This window comes from Accipiter gentilis, chromosome 6, assembly GCF_929443795.1.
Source record: "Accipiter gentilis chromosome 6, bAccGen1.1, whole genome shotgun sequence".
In the NCBI taxonomy this organism is placed as follows: Eukaryota; Metazoa; Chordata; class Aves; order Accipitriformes; family Accipitridae; genus Astur; species Astur gentilis.
In genome coordinates this window covers 2,435,508-2,456,236 of record NC_064885.1, presented here as the reverse complement: position 1 = coordinate 2,456,236, position 20,729 = coordinate 2,435,508, and the positions used below count along the sequence as shown (strand labels likewise).

Sequence of the window (20,729 nt, the reverse complement as noted above, 5' to 3'; positions counted from 1 at the left end):
CCTAACCTTTCAAATGCTGGTAAGAAGGTTTTAATTAAGAGAAGCTACTCTTATAACCTTCAGAATAAAAAATGATATATATTTATCCCTGTTAAATTCACAGGCTCCTACACCTCCCCGTTTTAAATGGCAATGCATGCACTTAAGCCAGTAACGCTCATGTATTCTGGCCTATCTGCCACACTCACGGTGTACAGTCAAACCAGCCAGGCCCAGTAATGATTTAGGTGAGATTAACAAATATGTCAATGTCTATTTTCTGCTTAATTTAAAAGCAGCGTCTATAAAGATTTTTGACTTCTGAACCCTGTTCTCCTGGAAGAAAGAAGGTAACAATGAGGAGGGGGGATAAAGAGTGATTATCCCATCATCGATCGTTTGTCAGGAGCATTTCTTATTCACTGGACTATTGTAAAAAGCTAAGCTCTCGATCAATCCTGTAAGCCCCCTGTACAATTAAATATCTTGGAATGGTTTTCTTTCTTTCCTAGTCAGATCTTGAGGCCTCAGGGTTTTTCAGAAAGCTGGGGCTTTATTTATTTATTTCTCGGAAAAAGAAGTCTCCTTCCACAAATCTTATACTGGCAAGGAGAGGGGAGTTAAAATATGGGATTCCTTTGCTCTAAAGGTACTTGACAGTTAATGAAACTGTTAAAGTTTAAATCATAGGAACATTATAGACCTCTAGGTATGGATCGGCTACTAATCAATAGAGAAACAAAAGAAGCAGCACTCTGAAACGGCCACATTACAATGCAAACACAAAGTGTAGCGGGTTTTGGCATGCAGGTGGAGCACGCAGGTAAGACAAGACGACAATTTAAAAGGAAGAAAGAACATGTGTGACCTTCCTAACTTGGCAAGCAGCACAGGACAGTTTCTAAGGCAGCACTCTTAAGTGCCATAAAATGTCACATTTATCTTGGATTGCAGTTTGCTCTGCAGTCTCCAAGTACGCTTGTATCTATATATAGTGCTGGTGTGATCACAGCCATTGGCATGATTGGAAGAGGCCAGGTAAATGTCTTAATTCTGCTCTCAACACCGTTTAAGCCCACCCACAGTGGTAAATGCACCAAGACAGCTTCGTTCTACGGTGTCTTTTCTTTTGGGGTTTGGTTGTTTTTTTTTTTTGAACAATAGCAAAACTGCCTTAAACAAGTTGAAAAAATGCCCTGGGAAAACGGTAACATTGGGGTACCAAAAAGATTAGAGAGTCTCTTCTGATGTCAAAAGAGCAGTGGCCAGGCTCTTGCCAAAGCCCTCTGCACAAACATACCCAGTTAAGCCAACAAAACCTAGTTTAAAACCACACATAAGAAGTATTTAATTGAAAACGTTCCCAAATGCTTCCTGGAGGAAGCTGGCAGCTCACGCCTCCCCCATCTCCCCGCCCTGGCCTGTGCCGTCTCTCCACGGGGCGACACCAGCCTCCCCATCCAGCTGCTACAGCCTGGCTTTTGGGGTTACAAACTCTTTTTTTCCGTGGCCTACAGCCCCTAACAGGCCCCCAGACCTCAGGTAGGGGCTCTCAGTACCCCACTGGCACAGCACAATAAATGCCAAATACTACGGTTGCCACAACAAGCCCTTCAACCACCCTGCAGAGAAGCACTTCCCAGCCACTGGAGCAGGGACATGCACGCACGCTTTACCGCCCGCGATCACGGAGGAAGGAAGGCTTCAGAGGAGTTGCCCTCCCCGTGCAGACAAATGGAAAAGCTGCCTCAATAAATCCCCGTAGAGACCTCTCCTGTAAAGCGCTCTGATACTGAATATCAATTTATACTCCTCTCCAAAAGTTAAGGGAAAGCATCATGGCAGGGAAAGCACATCTAAACTATTTTGATTTGTGCCCCATTAAACAAAAAATCTCCTCTGAAGTAAGCGGCGTCTCCGAGCATCCCTCCGATGTATGTGCCTGGCAGAGGGAGCCATCGACAGCACCGTGTCCTGCAGTGGCTGCAGCCTGCTGCGGTGGCAGGGCGCGGGCTGCCTTTAATAAAGTTCCTGCCAGATGGAAATGGCTCAGCAGGACCATGAATCACGGCTTCCCATAACATTTAGTAGCAAAGTGCTTTTTTTAAATATGACCAGTTTAACAGGTTAGACAAAATGACTTCAAGAAATGTTATTGTAGGTTCCCCCTGATTGCGGAAAGCCAGGCAGCTTCTGAATCAATTTGATGGTTTATGGTTTCTAAGCTGTTAAAATGTGGGATTTTCTCCCTCACCCTCGGCGCATGGTCTCAGCATGGCCAAGCATTTACTTGTCCATCTTCTTGCCTCTTCCTCAAACATGCACTCAAAGACCTGGGCAAAGCCCAACATCGAGACCTCTGACCCAACCGATCGGCAGAGACGGCTCTCACGCTTACTCTCAGGCTCTGCACGCGGAGAGTTGGGCAAAGCAGACGGCTTCGACCCCGGCTCCAGCCCATCGCCCCCAGCCAGCGACACAGCAGAGGCACGAGCGGCTGGTGAGCGTGAGCGTGCTGCTTGTGGCCGTTCTTTTCAGCCGGGCAGTTCAATCCCACCACAGCCTGTGCTGGACAGGTCCTTAGGAAATGAACTCTGGAGAGGTACAGCAGTTACTCTGCGTCCCATGACATAATTAAATGTCGATTTTAACATAATGGTTATGACTGCTCCATCTAATTTCCACACCTGCAACAATAATCCTCCTACCTGAATCTCACCATCTTTTCCTCTGCCTTTAACAAAGCTCTTGCCGGACAAAAATTCAGCAAAGGCAGCAAGAATGCCAACCGCATCCAGGCTGTCCAGGCGACACATCTCCCACCCCAGCTGGAGGGAGCCGCTCCAGAGGGGCGAAGGAAGGTCACTCAGAGCCACTCACGTCCCTGGAGAGACAGGCATTTTTGGATTGTCGCTTGTTTCTGTAAATGAGACTGCTTGTAATTGCTTCACTAAATATTCAGTAGGATTTATGTTATAAAGGTGCAATATGAAATAGCAGTGAAGGTCACACATGCTGATGACACGGGCTTGAAATATCCTTGTTCGGCTGCGCCATGTGATGTGCCACTCTAGTCCTTTCCGACTTGTGCTCCTAAGGCCTCATATGGCGTCAGAGCAAACGGGCAAAGTGTGGCAGGTAGGTAATTCCAAAAAATTCTTATTTTGGGGAAAACATATACAGCCCTCCTGGGAGGATATTCAAGATGCCAATTGTCACGAAGGAGCTGACAGAAAGCAGTACTTGCTCTTCTAGACTCATGATTGTGAATTAAGAACAATTTAAATGCAGCAGCACTTGCATATAGAAGCAGTTACTGGAAATCACCATCGCCTAAAAAGACAAAGTTACAACCGCACTGAATCCATTTGTCCAAGACTTTGTGAGAGATGGAATCACAACAGCAGCGTTTTTCTTAGTTGTTGCTCAAGAAAACAGCCGGCATTTTGATTAATTACAACACTGAACAAACCAACCGCCTCCCTCCCAGAAAAGAATTACTAGACTTTAAAGCTGCAATCTAACTTTCTAAGGCAAAGCTTGGAAGGAGACAGGTCACAGGATGGAAGTTTTCAGCCCCTCAAAAACCAGGGCTGCGTCAGGGCTGTCCCCAGGTCACCAGCAAAGTCCTCACCAGGTGGTAGTCGGGGCCGGGAGGGACCTGCGGGTTCAATTCTGGTACCACACCCCGGCACGTTTATTTTCAGAGAGAAACTGCTATGCTAAAGTGGAGTTATGGGTTCAATGCTTGAGCATTCACTCATTATTTGGAAATTGAAGAAGAGTTTTGTGCACTCTTTAGCCTAATAAAGTGCGAAGCAAGTCAGAAGCCAGCAGAACAGACTGACTGGTAATACTACCTGTGGGAAGTTGAGGGCTGCCTACAGTATTGCAGTTTGTGCAGAAAACCACCGCTGCCTCCCACTTCCCAAAGTGCTGCTGTACACGTGGAGCTGTATGCTCCCCACCTCCTGCACCTTGTACAGTGTATACAGGCAAATGCAAAAGGGGCGTATAGTTTCCCATAAAATTAAAGATGCATGCCAGCACACAGGCAACCATTTCATAAGATCAGCTGAAGAGGATATTCCCCCTATTATGACATATATCAGGTGATGAACGGATGCTTCCCTTTTACTATGGGATAAATACCTGATAGGAGAAATGTGAAAATGTAATATCCAGTCTTGTTCTAACTGGAGCCATTTCGCCATTCCTTTCATTCATATTCCACCAAATTTTTGCGTACATTACACTGTGCACCTGACACACTACACGCGCAGAATCTGCACGACAAAGCTAATTTTTATTCCACTCATACATGTTTTACTCTAATTGTTAATAAATAAATAAAATAAAATTGAATTTCTGTATTTTTAACTACGGCCTGAGGCTTGAATCGCTCCTACATTTCTAGGCAATCACCGTTCTCCTTCCACACCTACTCAGTGTGGAAACGTGCTCTTGGGCAGGATAAGGACTATCCTTTCTTTCCTTGCCCTTTGCTCCGCACTGTTTGCTGGTTTGTAATAGCACAACTCTGAGTGACATTTTAATAAAACATGGGGCTAATAAACATTTCAGCAATAGTGCTGGAGAATTGATAATGAACAGATTTATGTCAAATTATTCAATATCTGCCAGCCTTCCCTGCTCTCACACTCCCCAATTGCAAGTCCAACCCCAGTGTCTCAAGACGCCTGGAATGAGACCACCGTCGCCCTGCTTCCCCACCCCTCCGCAACAGGCACACGTTTGAGAGCATCTCCCTTTTCCCCGCTATTCAGCAGCTCCAGGGAGGGATGACAGCCATTCAGGGGTTAAAGAGAGGCAGTGAACCCCCAGCTAATGAGTAAGAATTCAGCAGGCAGTGTAAGATAAATGGAGCTTTCTCTGCTTCTGCTGGAGTCAGCATGAACTGCGGCCCTGCGGCTTGTTTGTGGCAAATGGAGTGCGCGAAATATCAAAGGGCAGTGATCCAGAAGAAGACCGACTTTGACAAATTTTAAATTGGCCAGAAAGAAAACCAGCAAAAAAAAAAAAAAATTATGCAATTCACTGTGTCCTGCAATCTTGGCTTTCCTGCTATGGTACGGAATTAGTGGCAAAACAACAGCAATGATCGCCCGATGTTGGGAGCAATTACGAGCCATCTAAGTGAGATGCTTATCAGTGACTGAAGCTTTTAGAGCTCTCTGTATGTACAGTTGTAAGTGACTTGCTCTTGTGTTGCAGTCATTTTAATTAAAGTGTATGGAGTTTGCTGGGAGTAATTACCCTGTAGAGGAAGAGGGGAAAAAAGCCCTGAACAGGCTCCTGCCTCCTCACATAGCGCAGCGTTGGATTTTTGAGGCTGTTGGCAGAAAACTGTACCCCCTCTTTCTCCCTGTATTTTTTACCGGCGATGCTGGCACAGGTCCCACCGGCGTGATTCAAGGGTGCTCGGCAGGCGTCCCGCACCCACCCCAGGGTGACGGACCCTCTGGAGGGGCCACCCGACAGTGACTAAGCTGGCGTTGCTCTGCTCCCCCCCTTCTTCCACCACTTCAGGATTTGAACACTCCAGCAGCCCTCTTTGTCTGCAGCCAGCGACTCCGCTCCTGGGAAAGGATTCATCCGGCACTCGCCGCACAGAAGACACCGTTTCTTTGCAGAGGCAGTAGGTTGGTTTGTTCATCGGCAGAGCCGGTGCTTTTTACGGCGGGGTGAAGGTAAATACTCTCAGGAACAGTGCTCCTGCCGTAGTGCCATTTATCTGCATGGACCTGAGCTGACTGCTCAGCATATTGCCTTCTCTAACCACACATCTGATTTCTCCTGCCCTTGGAGACTTGCGCACCGGAGCGGCAGCTCTCCCGCATCGGACGTCGAGGTCCAACACCCGCAGGAGCCGCAGCTGTGAGCCCTGACTGCGTAAGGAACTCGACTGCAGCCTGTAAACTGTGAAGGGTGAAACACCTTAGGAGAGCATTTCTTGGGACCCTCTGCTGGGTCTCCACGATTTGGTGTAGTCACACTATCCGCGTGCTCCTAAAGGGACACTGTCAAGTCTAACATAGGTCAAAAGCAAGGTTTTCTGAAAAGAATCTCCTTGCCATGACTACAAACATTAAAACTGGTTTTAATTCCAACAGACACAGGCAGACGGAACAACACATCCATCCATCTGGGTATCTGTGTCCACTCCCTCACGCAGTAACACATAATGTACATGAGCAAGACCTGAACTCAGATAAAACTGCTGCCTTGTGCTGGTCTGCAAAACTCAAACACCTGCTAACCGGCTTCTTGCCCAGAAAGCAATTGGCACAGTGAGAGAAAACAAAGAGAGTGTCAAAATACTATCATTAAAAAAAAAAGAGAGAAAATGTCTTTGATGCTGTCAAAGACATCAGTAAGAACCTGGTTTTCAGCAGTCTGATGCTTAACACTCCCTGCACCCCTTACAATTATTATTCGCTTCCCAAGGCATATCAGAATGGTTGTTTTGTATATGAATTGTTGCACTGCCATAAATTAAAAAAAGCCAAATAATAAAATGTAACTGCAGCAATAGCCACGATTTATCAGTCATTTGCAGAACACTTTTCCTCCGGAAGGATCCCAAAAGGCTTTATAAATTCAAACCATACCCATGTAGCATGCTTCTTCCACTACTGAAATGTAGTCAATTTTGGAGGTAAAAAGAGGCTCTGTAAGATTATACTCTTACAGTAAGAGCTAGTAAAGAACTCTTTAAAGAGTCTATTCCCTGAGAGAGTACATATCTGATATTAAGTGCATTTTGCTGAACACTCTGTGTTTTGGGTTGTTGGGTGTACACCAAGCGCTGGGATCATTTGGAGCGAAAGGCACCATAATAATCCAACACACAGTGACGTGCTAGCCACTGAGCACTGCACATCACCCCGTATTTTACTGAGGAGGTGAGCAATATTTTTTATTTTCTTGAAACTGAAGAGCAGACAGGTATCATTACTCAAAACTACCTCAGACACACAGTTATAGACCAGCAGCCCAAAATGTCTTTGACCAAATTCTTAGGCCAAATGACACCAGCTTAAGTTTTGGCCCATGAGCTTTTAGTGAGCTAAGCAATTGCTGAGGTGGAAACTAGACTCAACCATCTGTAGTAAGTGTCTGTTGTTAAGACCCATTCAATAAATAAATAAATAAAAAATCAGTTTGAAAAGACACTAGATTACAGACACCCTAGGTACACTAAATGCACATGAATATCATCTCTCTCGCATGTACATACATGCAGCTTGTCTCATCTGGTTTTCTTCCCAAGTTAGATGACAGTAAATAAAAATTATCATGAATTTGATAAAATGCCTCAGTGCCCCTTTTTAAGGTCTATAAACACATTCATTAGCCACCAGCTGAACGGCTCACTGCTCCGCCAGCCCCCGCGCAGACGTACCTAGCCGCTCTGCCAGGCGGATATAGACCGGGTCCACTCGCCTCATCGTCTTCACCAGATCCTTCCTGCGGAATTTGATTTCTACCGTCCCCTCCGGTTCCAGGATTCCTCCTCTGATCAGTGACGGGAAAAGAGAAAAGAAAGGCACTTTCAGGTCATCAGACAAGGGGAAACACAAAACGGAATGGTTCAATGTTATCTAGAAAGTATGTAAAAAAAGAGAAGAGAAGAAAAGGGGGGGAGGGAGACAAAACAAAGAGAAAGAGAGAACAAGAAAGAAAGAATCTTAGCTATTATTTATCCAATGCCACAAATGCACACCAGGCTTCACAGAAATACGTCTATCCAACAGTATATAGTACAGCCTGGTACAAGCAATGCTCTTCAGCAGTCTCTTTTAAGCTGTGACCTGAAAGCTCCTTCAAAAGGTAGGTAAGCTTTATGAAACAAACCAATTAAAGAGCCATTTTCATTAGAGATCCTGCCCACTTCCCAGGTCAAAGACAGAGGAGCACGTGATTTGAAACTTGGGCTTGGTAAATAAAATCGCTTCAGTCTTTAACTGTGAGGGGGGAGTAATGTCTAGGAGGAAGGTCAGCACTGAGGGTTATGGAACAGCGACAGCGATGAGAATTATTACAAATGCGTAACGGTACTTAGGGACAGGACGACATATTTTGCAAAATAATCTCTTTGTTGGCTACTGGAGCTTGAGACCTCTAGAGTCCAACTACAGCTCTGCAAACCACACACGGTCCTTCCTGGTGTCTTGCAAGGTGGGGAGCTGGCTTGAGATTTCCACGAGGCGAGCTCCCAATGCCGGCATCCTAGAAAGGTTTGGGGCAGAAGCAGCGCGAGGGAGTTGTTCCTGCATGCGCCCCGAAAAACACTTGTTGGGGAAGGAATTTGTAGAAATCCTGCTCACACTGTGTCTGACTGTGAAGCAAACAGGCTCCACATTTCTAAGTAGAAAAAGAACAGCAAAAACTTCTGACTTCCAGGAGGCAAAGATTAGACAATGTTTGCTCAAAGACGCAGGAAATACTGAGGCCAACAGACCACAGGTGTGTCTGTCTCGCTTTTTTAGAACAGAGAGAGAGGCAAGCGTGCCATCAGGAGCAAAATTCAGCTGGGAAGGGCAAGGGAAACGTGCATCTGGAAAGGGCGTCTTCTCAACTCCTCCACACGTATGCTTTTTTTAATTCCCCTGGAGCAGCTGCCCAGGAATTTTGCCCTGCTAAGATGGTAGGAGTTGAGAGGACACCCTGATAGCACAATATTCATGCTGTCCTTCCACACACCTTCCTTCTACCTGCTACAGATAGCCCAGGTAGGGCCGGCTTTTTCCTTCAAATGATTCAGTATCTCTATATTTTAGAGAGTCTTTAAAATATTTTTAAAAAATTGCTCCAAGAGTTTGCCTGTAGTTTTATATCCTGAACCACCAGTAACTAGAACTTCACTTACGCAAGTTGTATTTAATTAAAAAGGCGCAACTACCCAAGTGCCCACATGACAGATAGTACAACACTCAGGGATTTTAAAGTACACACTTATTTACACTTATTTAATTTGCAAAATTGTGTACACAGGCACTTGTTTCAAAGCACAAAGCAGTATGTGGCAACACCAGAATGGTAAGAAAATCCTAAGCACCAATACCTCGCTGTGCTTTGGGAATGTTAGTAATGAACCCTCCCAGAGGCTGGCTCTGAATGGCTGCAGAAATTACTCCCATCTAAGTCTGAGTCAGGAGACTATCATCCGAGTTGTCCTAGCTGTGATCACTACACAGCAAACTCCTCCAAGACACGAGTTATAACTAGAAAGTGGTCAGTCCCTTTCAGTGACAAACTGCCACGCTCTTAACTGAGAGCTTATCGCTCAGCCAAGTAATTATACCTCAAAGCAGGTGGTTACAGAGGGAGGAGAAAGGTGCCGTACCTGCTTTCTCGGTCTGCGTACATCTCCATATGACGAGGATTAATGGTTGGGTCAATCACAGCCCAGGATCCTCCCCTCAGCTCCGCTTGCGGTGGGATGTAAATAAGCACGGGTTGACGATACTCTCTCAGACCGTCCACAATGTAGGCACCAAACTTGAGCACTTGGTCATACATGTCTGCGGAAAAAGGACACAGCGCTTGAAGTCGCTGCATGTCAGTGCTTCAGCCCTGCCGCGCGTGGTCAAGCTGGAAAAAACCCCACAGCTATTCAGCTCTTCTAACCACCTCCTGCTACCATAATGCAAGCTCTGGCTGCTGTTATCTGGACCTGGACAAGACAGACTGAGAAAGGAGATGTTCCCACATCGGTCCTGCTCCCAGACACTGGACCCCCACTCTGGAGACCTGGTCCAGTTACTTCCCATGTAAGCACGTCTGTTCACAAAACATGGACTGCGGGGTCCTCAGTTCACACCTACACCACATGTCCCGGAGATGCGTATTACAGCAGTTTGGGAAGTCGGGCCAGGTATTTCTGTACTTAATAGGAGTGCAGCTGCCCAATTTCAGACTTACTAGCATGGACCTGTATCACGATTCATGTAACGTGCGTGGCACACCTAACAGCAGCAGGCCTTTTACGTATCTTTATAAAAATCAGTGTGTGCGGATGATGTGAAACAGCGTTCTTCTCTCCTTGCATTAAAATTTAAGGCATTTTGCTCAAAATTAATAAGAACAACTCCACTGTGTAAAGACAGTACATTGAAGGTATCAGCCCCAAAGGTGATTTAAATAAAAGAGGAAAAAAGGAAGGTGAAAGAATTTATATGAGATGATATAGTTTATATTGGATATAGTTTGTAATGGAAACAGGCAGCCTCGAATATATATATTTTGTTACACATAATTATATGTAGAAGTATCAAATCAAAGATACAAGAAATGAAAAATGCTTAGTAGGATCATCTAGTCCATCTCTTTGTTCACACAGGACTGTATCCTACGTTTCTTTTCCAGTGCTTTTTAAAGCTTTCGTTTAGAAATCCCAGACAATAAATCTACTACTTCTTTAGGAACACTTCCACAGCCAAATAGATGAAATTTTCCTCAGTATTCAGCCAAACTTCCCCTCCTTGCCCATCCCCATTAATTTCATACTACTACTCCTTGCATCACCCTACATAATCTCTTCACTCCTTCGGGCTTGCTATAAATAGCAGTAGGCTTTTCAGGGTTTTTTTCCTTACACACACTATAGGTATTCATTTCTCATGTCTCCCAGGACAGTATTTTCAATCCCCTTCAACATTTTTGTTCTTTGCTTAGTGCCTCCCAGTTCGCTTAATTTTTTCTGGCCCTTAAAATACCAGCGTACGGAGCAGAAAAACTAAGTGGGTTGCACATACATACCATGCATACATGCTGGCCTTCAGTAACAGTCTTAAAAGACTGAGATGCTTTTATTCATCTAAAATCCTTACAATCATTTCAGAAAGCCATCATTTCCAGGGAAGAGAGAGACTCCACCCAACCCCAGTTTAATGTTCAGCATTAACATGAAAATACTTAAGCACTTAACTCATTGGGAAATACACACACACGCCCTTACATATATATACAAACACTAACATACATAGAGCAAGCAAGAGAGGTGTATATGAAGTTTGTTTGTGTGTGTATTTATTTAAGTACCATAGGCACTGATGTGATCTCCCTGGTTCATTTGCAAGGTCATTGTCCAAGTACCCCAGAAAAGGAGTTTCATGTTATTTAAGAAATGTCAAATGCTGATGAAGAGAAGAAAAATTTATTTCCTCTAATTGCAAATAAACATAAATTCTGGCAGAGACAGTGGGGACTGAGAACCAAACAAAACTCCAACCTTTTCCTTTGTCCTGAGCAAAGAAAAAGACCTCAAAAGGGGTGACAAATTTATTACTAATTACACAATTATTTTATTATGTAGTGCAAGTAATAAACCACTTGAAGTACTTTCAGCTAATTCTAGTGTTAAGAAAATAATTGCTTGATTCAAATTATTTTAACTGAATTAATTCTTTACTAGACATTTTTTACTGGTGCTACATAATAAAATAATTGCGTAATTAGCAATACATTTTTCACTCCTGCCAAGGGTATATATTTTACTCAGGTTAAGTGTAGAAAAAAGAAGTGCTACTTGTTTGAACAAGGCAGAGGGAAGAGTAGAGAATTTGAGAGAAACTTGACACTTTCTGTGCATAGCTCCAAATCTCCTTCAGGTTTACCAGGTGGCATCAGCAAGGTCAGGGAAGTATTTCTGTGCCTACAATACTTTCAGGATCAGACTGTCAAAGCTAGCCCGAAGCATGAACATTACCGCTATGCGATTCTGTACACAGTTACTCCTTTTGGGATCCTGCAATACAGCACTTCATTTTCCTGGAACGTCCCAGCTGCCTTAGTTTAATATTTTGTATATGGATTTCCACCAACTGCTGGCTTCTCTTGCATGCTCAAAACTTCCACTGAGGTCAACGGACCTGCTGCTGCACTCTTGGGCTACAGATACACCTTAATACTTTCAGATCTGGCTGCAAACTCCTCTGCTGAGGAGGATTTCCCCTTTTCTTATGGTAACTGCTTCTACTAACAGAGACCAAATTTTGCTCAAATAAGGAAGAGACAATCAACCTGACTGCCACCACCGAAGGGTCCCCATGGTGCCATGCACAGCTCCAGGGACGAGCCAAGGGGAACCACAGTGTCCACAGGCTATGGAAGGGCTCCTGCTCTTCTGCACAGTTTTCCCCTCCCACCATCTCAACTGTTCAATTTGCCCACACTTGCCACTTCAGCAAAATGGGGACTCTTAAAGAATGTGTATTTTTAAGAGGTAAAATATAAGTTGAGTTGATGAAGATCATAAAAATACTGCCAAGAGAACCCAAGACACCTGCCTGCAGTCCCCATACCCAATCACCAGAACACATAACCTCCCTAATTTACGTTAATATTGTATTTGAGTGTGAAACTACGAAACATTTGCCACACTGTGACAACTGTCTCTTACTTGCAGTTCTGCTGCATTTTCCACTCTTACAATGGAAAACTGCACCAAATTTAACTGCTGCAGGTGGTAAATGACGCCAGCTCTCAATGGTGCCCACTGCTCTGTGCTTGAGCCGTAGTGCCGTGGTACGGTGCAGACTTTATAAACTGTTAATACTGTAACTAACACACTTACTATGTTTAAAACAAAACCTAGTTGCTTCCGTGCAGCAAAGAACACCACGCACATTTTAAGAGCAGGTGTTTGCACAACTGTTCTTTGAAAAGAAGTTGCTTATGTTGAGAATGGAAAAATTAAAATTAAATATTGTATTTATGGGCCAAATTTAATTCCTGTATTAATTTAAACCTCAGCATAATGAGCTACTTGTAAGACAGAAATGCTGCAGAAGTCCTCTAGGAGAAGCAGTGCTGTTCATTATTCAGTAGGGCAGACAGTGTTCGCAGCACACTTTCCCATTCTCTGCCTGCCTGCTCAGCTGCAGTGTGCATCAGCGTCTACTACACGTAGACATGAAATCTGCTGGAAGCTGTTATCATTACACTGTATGTGTAAATATTGGCAGTCAGATGCATCAAGCATGCTCGAAAGGCTGCAGACCGCTTTTTGCATTTCCATAGTGTCGGGCAGCGTGCCCTGAACCTCCAAAGCTGGAACGGATCTCATCAGCTTGGCTGGATTATCAGATAGGACCTGAAGGTAAACACCAGGCATATATTGGCTGCAGACACATAATGTCCCTCATAAACCCATTACACACAAGCAATACCGTCATTCAACATCCAGGTAATCAGAGATTTAAAACAGCCTTTTCATTCTGCTGGAATTTTTTTTATTGTTATTTATAACCTGTCCCAGGAAAAAATAATAAGTAAAACATGAAAAGCCAACTGCGAGTGACCCTGTAGCACAAGCAGCGCTGCAGTTTAATGTCGCGGGGATTTGCATGCTATCAAACTATTCATGCCGAGTCCAAGACCCTGGTGCTAATTTCCAGTAAATTTCACGCTTGATGTCTCCCCGTTGTGGGTCACTGCCGGTTCGCCTAAATAAACCACTTCCAAATGGCTCCTCCATCTAAATATTCAAGCCAGTTTTTATAATTTAATTTTGCATTATGCTGAATAGCCTTCTGGCCAGATAGAGCTCATTGGGAAAACCACCAATACCATTGCGATATGCCTTTATTTATGTTATTTATTTATTTATTTTATGGCTTGAATTAGACCTCCTAGGCCGATCAGGAAAGAGGGGGTGTTTTTTTCTCTTTTTTTTTTTTTTCCCCTTCCACTAATGTCAATTTTCAGCATAGCAAGAGCTGTCTCTAATCTTTTCCTACTCATTACACACAATTTTGGAGTCATTTTACCCACAGTGCAGTCGGCTCCTGGCAGTGTGTTTGTGTGCACTGAGGGGTGGCATAATTGTTTATTTTCCCTCCCTGCATAATCCCCAGCCAGCACTGAAACCAAAACTGTGAACAACTCCCCAAGGAACACAGAGTGTGTCAGGAGAGACCAACACTTGCTATGCAGGCCCCAACAGCAAACAAGATGCAGGAAAACACATGGACCAAGGTGCAAACTGCAATGGCTCTGTTCTCTCCTCTGTGGTAGCTCTCTCCTCCTCCTCCTCCCAGCTGGGGTGGAGTAAGTGGGGATACACAATACAAATATTAGCATCCTCGTAGTGCCTTCTCCTCCTTGAGCTTCTCATCTCAACTCCAAAGCCAAACTCATTTTCTGAGGAACCCAGCAAAGGGCACTGGCAAAGCCGGCAGATCTTGCAACATATCAAGGCAAAATAACATTTAATGAATGCTTGGTAAAGTTACATCAACAACTTCCCCGTAAGTTGTGCGGTAGGGAAAGCAAGTCACGAAGGGAGTGCAGTAGCAGCACATGGAGTAGAAACCATCCTGAAAGGTAACAGGTATTTTCCAGAGGAAAGAATTTTGCCATCTTTCATCTTTGCATCTGCAAACTCAATGGCAGTGCTTTCTGCCCTGCTAATGAGACAGCAGAGCAAGACAGCCTTTATCACCCCGTGAGTCTTTCCAGAGCAGGAACTTTCACCACCTTAGTGCATCTGTAACATTTCTTCTGTGTTTGTTAACTGACACATGCAGGTAAGAGGCCGTAATCTTTTTCTTATTTAAATTTCATAGTATCAATCTCACATCCTTGGCACTTCACAAAATTTAAACTAGCAATATGTGGTGCAAAAACGTAACTGCTGGTGTATTAACTGTGCAGTTTTATAACTGTTCACTTCCTCTGAACATAACTACCACCAAAAGAGTCAGCTGGGAGACAGTCCTTGATAGGACAACATTACATTGGGAAAAAATCATCAATGAGACAATGTTGACAGAATATGCCTACACATTTTTGATAGGCAATATTGTTGGCTTATCCAGTCCCACTTTTAAGCTGAGGCAGAAGGATATAAAGCTTTCCGAGCAGAAGGGGTTTCCTGAGATTACTCTTTAACTAGGTCAGGTTGGCAGCTGTAAATTTTGTTAGCAACCAGACAACTGTTAACATCCAATTACCTGTTCTTACTGCGGATGAGACTCGGTTTGACTCGATGATCTTCAAGGTCTTTTTCAACCTAAATGATTCTATGATTCTATGATCTGGCCAGTTCCTATAACTGTGTATGAGGGCACATCTAAAAATACAGTTGCATTGCGTATTTTGAAAAGAACTTGATAGCAAATTTGCACCTTGCATATTCTATATCATTCCCGCTACGTGCCTATTAAAGACAAGGCACACACAGGGAGGAGAGGAATGAAACCCTTCGTCACCACAGCTACTGCAGCATAGAGTGTCCCTTTCCTCTAGTGCAATGATCATGACTGACTTTCAAGAGAGCTGGGAAGAGCACTGCCATGATTTCAGAGGGCTGACATGTCCAAACACTCCGGTAGCCCTAGAAAAGTATCCCCTTATTAGCACTTCTAAGGGAGGTCACATACTTGCCATGAAAGAGGGGGGCTGGATGCAGGCTGCATCAAAGATGGGTGAAGCAGATCCACCCTGTAAGTTTATGGGTACAAGTTGTCACCACAGTTAAGCCAATCTAATAGCTAGCTGCTGCCCAAAGACAGAACCTAATTCTGTCCCTTGCCACACACTCCCACTGCTGGTCTGTCCCCAGAGAACTGCTTCGGGATGCTAAACCAGTAGAGCTACTGGGTACGGCACAGTGGTGAACAGCAGCGGTGCCCTGAGCAGTAAAAGACAAGCCATTCTACAGGACAACACCAAAAGGGGATCCAAATTAATGGTTACCTTTCATTCCACCAGAGAAGCCTCTCCAGTTAGCAAAGACCATCAGAGGCAGCCCTTCTCTGTTAAAATCATTGATAGCCTGTGCAGTCTTAAAGGCAGAGTCAGGGAGCCACACCTGACCAGCCTGCTGAATTATCTGTTGGGAATAAAAAAAGATTATTCAGCCTTGAAACACATTAATGTAAGAGTTGGCATAAAAACATAGAAATAGATGCAGCAAGAGCTGTGATGTGGAATTAACAATGAGGAACACAGCACTTGAAATGCTTAGGATATGCGTGCCCACAGAAAAATTGGGACAATCCTTTTGTCACAAACATCAACAGGAATGTTCCCATTGATCTAGCTAAGAAGTATAGAGATGGTATGGAAAGCTTGACACTGACTCCTGCAAGAAGGTGAAGGAGAAGAGAGAGAAAGGGATATGCAAAGGAGAAAACTCCAAAGAGATGATGTAGGGCCAGAGCTGTGAAATCAGGCAGGAGAAAAGCAAAATGTCAGAGCAAAAAGAGCATGAAATGCTATGGTCACAGCAAGAGAACAGGGAAATGATTTTTGCTTGCCAGGTGTCCTGGGCCCTAGTCCCTGCACCTCACCGAAGTAGTAAAAGAAGCAAGACTGCTGGGGAACGTGTCTCCTGTACAAATGGCCGACACAAGTATCCATTTGCTCCTCCCAGCAACTGCCATGCATTAGCACCTCACCAAGGAATGGCTATACTTTTTGTCCCATATTTGGGGAAAGAAATCCCATCAAAACAAGTGCTCTTTCCACAGAGACATTTGTAGAGGACAGACAAGCGACCAAGCACACGTTCCACCTACCTTAGCCTCAGAGTCCAGGTTTGCAGGATCAGCAGGGATGCTGAGCTCCACTGTTCTTGTTTCTACGGCAACTACTCCTACAGGTATTCCTCCCAGCCTGGTAACATGCGAGACAAATCAAAATTCAAATTTCTACTGTTATACAACTAGACATTTTTTCCAATTTGCTTCAAAATACTCAAGAGAGACAAATAATACAAGCAAATGGCGGAAGAAGCATTTTGGCCTTTTTGAAGAGTTTAGGCATATGGATGGAGAATTGCAGAGTAGAAGTCACGGTTCTCAAAGCAAAATCTAGTTCTAAAAAGTAGCATATACCTCACTAAAAATTAAATAGAATAAACCAAAGCCTGAATTTTGAACAATATAGCTACATTTCCACCACCCTTCACCTGACACCACAAGGTTTTGATACTGATGGTCTTGACCATAAAAAATAGACATGAAGACCCAAGGCTTCCAAAGCCCTGCTTTCACAAGCACTGTCAGCTGATTAAGTACATCCACAGGCTGCGTCTCTAAGCAATGCTGATGTCTCAGCCACCCTAAACCTTCACTGCTTACAAAAACTCCCTCTCCCAAGAGTTAGGGCGAATGATGGGTGAAAGGTTCGGGTTTGCCTGTCTATCTCCTGCCCAGACGCTCTGCTGCAGGATGACTGCGAGGGTGGGAAGGGTGCATGGACAGAGGGATGGGCAGGGAGTGTAGACACCAGGGAGGATGCTCAGCTCCACTTTCCACAGCATCTAACCGCTCCTTTACACAAAAGGCATCTTGCTTGCGATGACAACTGCTTACTCCCAGGATGGGAGTCCCAGCAGAGCCTACACTCTCTCCTTAACCACCTCAAGCTGGATGACATGCACTGCAGGCAGAAAAAGCGACAAGGCCTATGTGCACTAGGGGGTTGAAAATATTCCCATTCACTATGATTAAGAGTCTGCCTAGAAACCCGTAATTGCAGAAGCCGTCTTAAATCGGTAACTTATAACTTCTATATTAGGGCCCATGTGACCTAATAAAGAACATCTTTATCCAAGTATTACAGTTATTTATTGAACTTGAAAACAGCTCAAAACAACTTCTGTTTTCCATTATACTTCATATAAATTTTATCAGGCTAGCACATGAAGATGCTACATCTTGTTTTATAGTGTGTCCCTGGACAAGTTGCCATAGAATAATAAAAGACAATTTACAGCCAACAGCACACATATTCCAAACATACATACAAAAGATGAGTTTTGGCAGCACTTACAGTAACAATCCCAGAAGAATACATTCCTATTTGTTTTTTCAAAATGCCACTGCTTTTGAAAGAAGTCAGTTTCATTTGTATTATATATACCTGTATGTGAGAGTCCAAAGCAACTTGGAATTTGTCAGAAGAAAGGAACTGCAAGTGAAGCTGAGCATGGGCCTGGACAGAGACCTCCTACCTTTGCCAAATCATTGATTTCCCCCTCCTCCTCACCCCCCAGTATACTGCTTAACCTAAAAGCCTTTAAATAATTACAGGATGTTGTGAGATAAAACCTTAGAGTGTCACGGATGGCAGATAAAAATACCAAAGTGTATCAAAAAGTCACAGGACATCCCAAGGTTAACTCCTACAATTAGGAGTGGAGTCAGCAGGTATTTTTGGCTCCTCTCAACAACGTACAAAGATCAGACAGTATTCTGAGTGGAAAGGATCTTCAGGGGTAATAACACTCAGACCCCTGGGACCAGCAGCGGTCAGAGACATGAAACTCTGAGAAGGCAGAGCTGAGCTGCATCTGCACACAAACGCCCCTTTGGCTCAGCAGCAGTTCGTCTCCAGCAGGGCTTGTACAGCCCGCACGCTACCACGCTGCTCTGTCTGGAGCACAGACTCCTCCTCCTGCCCTGATATCGTATCTGAGGAAATGGGTATGTTTCTCCGTACCACATTCTGCACTAGGAGAGTCCAAAGGCTGTTCTAAACCCATCAAAGACCCTCAAAAGTCTTAAGAAAAGAGCAACAGAGGGACATTTTGCTGAGCACACCCTTGTATCTGGAAGCCTCCTTCAGTTATTACACAGAATTTCATGAACATATTAACAGAGTTTCTGATGGTTGTTTTAGAGAGGTCTGGAATGGACACAATCCTCTGAGATGTTGCACATGAGCTCTAGTGAATATCATAAGCTTTGCTATTCTATAGCACGACCTCTAGCTCTCTGACCCTCATTAGGGAGACTCTGTAGAGCTGCGGCTTTAAACAGGCTAAAAGAGAAATGGGAGTTCCCAGTGCCAAATATTCTGGGGCCACGTGTGCTATCAACATAATGGAGATAAGAAACAGCATTGATTCATGGCTATACTGGCTGGGAGCCTAGGTGGCTATCACAGTTGTGCTGTGTGTTTCAGGAACAGTGGTGTCTCTCCCTGCCTCCCACTGAATGCTCCGGTAATCAAACACAGCATCACCAGGGATATTCTGGTACTACGGTCAGTCCTGGAGTCACCGATCTGGTGAGGCTGGAGGCTGATGGAGTCAGACCCCAGGGGTGGCCACAGGATTTCCAGAAGATTGTAAGGATTATCAGGTAATTTGGCTCTGGATTGTTGGCACTGTGATACTAACAGTACAGGAGGTGAAAGGTCTGTAAATAAAAGATTTTTCTTTGGTGCAGGCTTCTGCTAGGAACTAAGGCACTCTGAACACCCGTCATGCACGGGCACAACTGCATCTCATTAAGTTAACACCTGAAGCCTCCAGGATCCCATTCAGGCACTTCAGGTTTTTTTCCTCCCCTCTCACTTGCTAAGAAAAAAAAAATAAATAAAAAAGGCTGACAATTAACCAAAAACACTGACATCAATGAGGAGCTGTGAGTCTGCTGGAGGCAAGAGTATGAAGCTCTGTCTTGAGAGGAGAGCTGGCAGTAGTCTGAGGAATGAGGAGTGACAAAGGATAAGCACGCTGCATTTGGACAGCTCAAGCACTTGTAGTGGAAACTCAGGGGAGACAAATGTACTCTTTCAAAATGGCTTTATTCTGAGAGGAAGTACACAGTCGGATCAGGAAACTCACAGTGCCATTTGGGGGGGCCAAAAAAAACTAAAGAAGAAACTAGAAAAGAGATGATTGAGGGGGTTTTGAGCCCAGCTCTGATTTGCGTTCTGTCAAAATACAGGATCCTATTTCCAGGCTTTTGCGTCCTGCTAGCTCTGAGAGTTCACGAACCTGCAACACCGAGAATGACCCAGGCTGCAAATATCTTCAAGGCAGGGATCTAAATCTCAAGGTAATGGGGAACATTTTAGAATCCTGCACAGATGCCACTTCGCAGCAAGGTAAGGGGAAGTGACTCCCCTTGGGGGAAGGCGAGTGCCACAGGTCTCTGGATCATGCGCATCTCTGCATCATGAAAAACAACTAAGATCAGGTGTGGCAGGTGCTTGTTTGGAAACCGTTGCAAGTTATTCCACACAAACCTCAACACTAAGCACTTCTCTACACAGAACTTCTTGCAATTTGCTCTACTTTTAGCTGAACTTCTCTTGCAAGTCAAATAAAATGCAAAACAATAAACGGCATAAGGTACCTTCCACTAAGTCAGAGCTGCAGGAAGGTCTCACTGTGCCACTGTGTACCTAGGGAAGCATATATTGTCTGCCATAAGTTTTAACAATATCTCTCTTTTTGGCTTTTGTCCATGTTAAAGCTGTCACCTCCAAGCAAAACAGGGGAAACAATCAGACCATGCTTCATTCGTGTGATAAAGAAGTATCCTTTTCAAGTAATGACTTATTTTTACTTATAGCCACCAACTTTCAAAGGATGTTCTAGAAAAACGCAAAGCATAATGAAAACTTGATTTCTACAAATGTCTAAAATGCCTCTCAGAATTTACCTTGCTCTACCAACCACAACTGTCTGCGCCCAGGGCTGCATGATCTCCAGGAACGAGCCATTGTCAAAGAAACCACTTAGCCACTGTCCTTTTTGACCTAAAGGGAAGGGAAAAAAATGGAAATATCAGAGGAGAGAGGAGGGAGGGAAGAAAGAGGAGAGAACATCAAAGGAGCAACTGAAACTTGCTTAAAAATGCCAACTGGAGAATGTGGCACTGTCTTTTTATTTATTTATTTTTAAATAGATTATAATACAAGGGAACATTAGACAGCTGAGCATTTGTCTGCCTTCAGCCATCATGTCTTATTTCATTTGC

General features: G+C 44.2%; 1 protein-coding gene across 8 annotated transcripts in view; it reads right to left on the bottom strand.

The window, feature by feature from the left end:
- Positions 1 to 20,729, bottom strand: part of ACACA (acetyl-CoA carboxylase alpha) — a 138,500-nt gene that overhangs the window by 8,831 nt on the left and 108,940 nt on the right. For all 8 annotated transcript variants that reach the window (XM_049802387.1, XM_049802390.1, XM_049802388.1 and 5 more), the window contains 5 exons: positions 20,412 to 20,508; positions 16,530 to 16,626; positions 15,706 to 15,841; positions 9,350 to 9,527; positions 7,406 to 7,518 (listed from right to left, as the gene is read on the bottom strand). In XM_049802387.1, the coding sequence (XP_049658344.1) occupies positions 7,406 to 7,518; positions 9,350 to 9,527; positions 15,706 to 15,841; positions 16,530 to 16,626; positions 20,412 to 20,508 (621 nt within the window). The remainder of the gene's footprint in view (positions 1 to 7,405; positions 7,519 to 9,349; positions 9,528 to 15,705; positions 15,842 to 16,529; positions 16,627 to 20,411; positions 20,509 to 20,729) is intronic.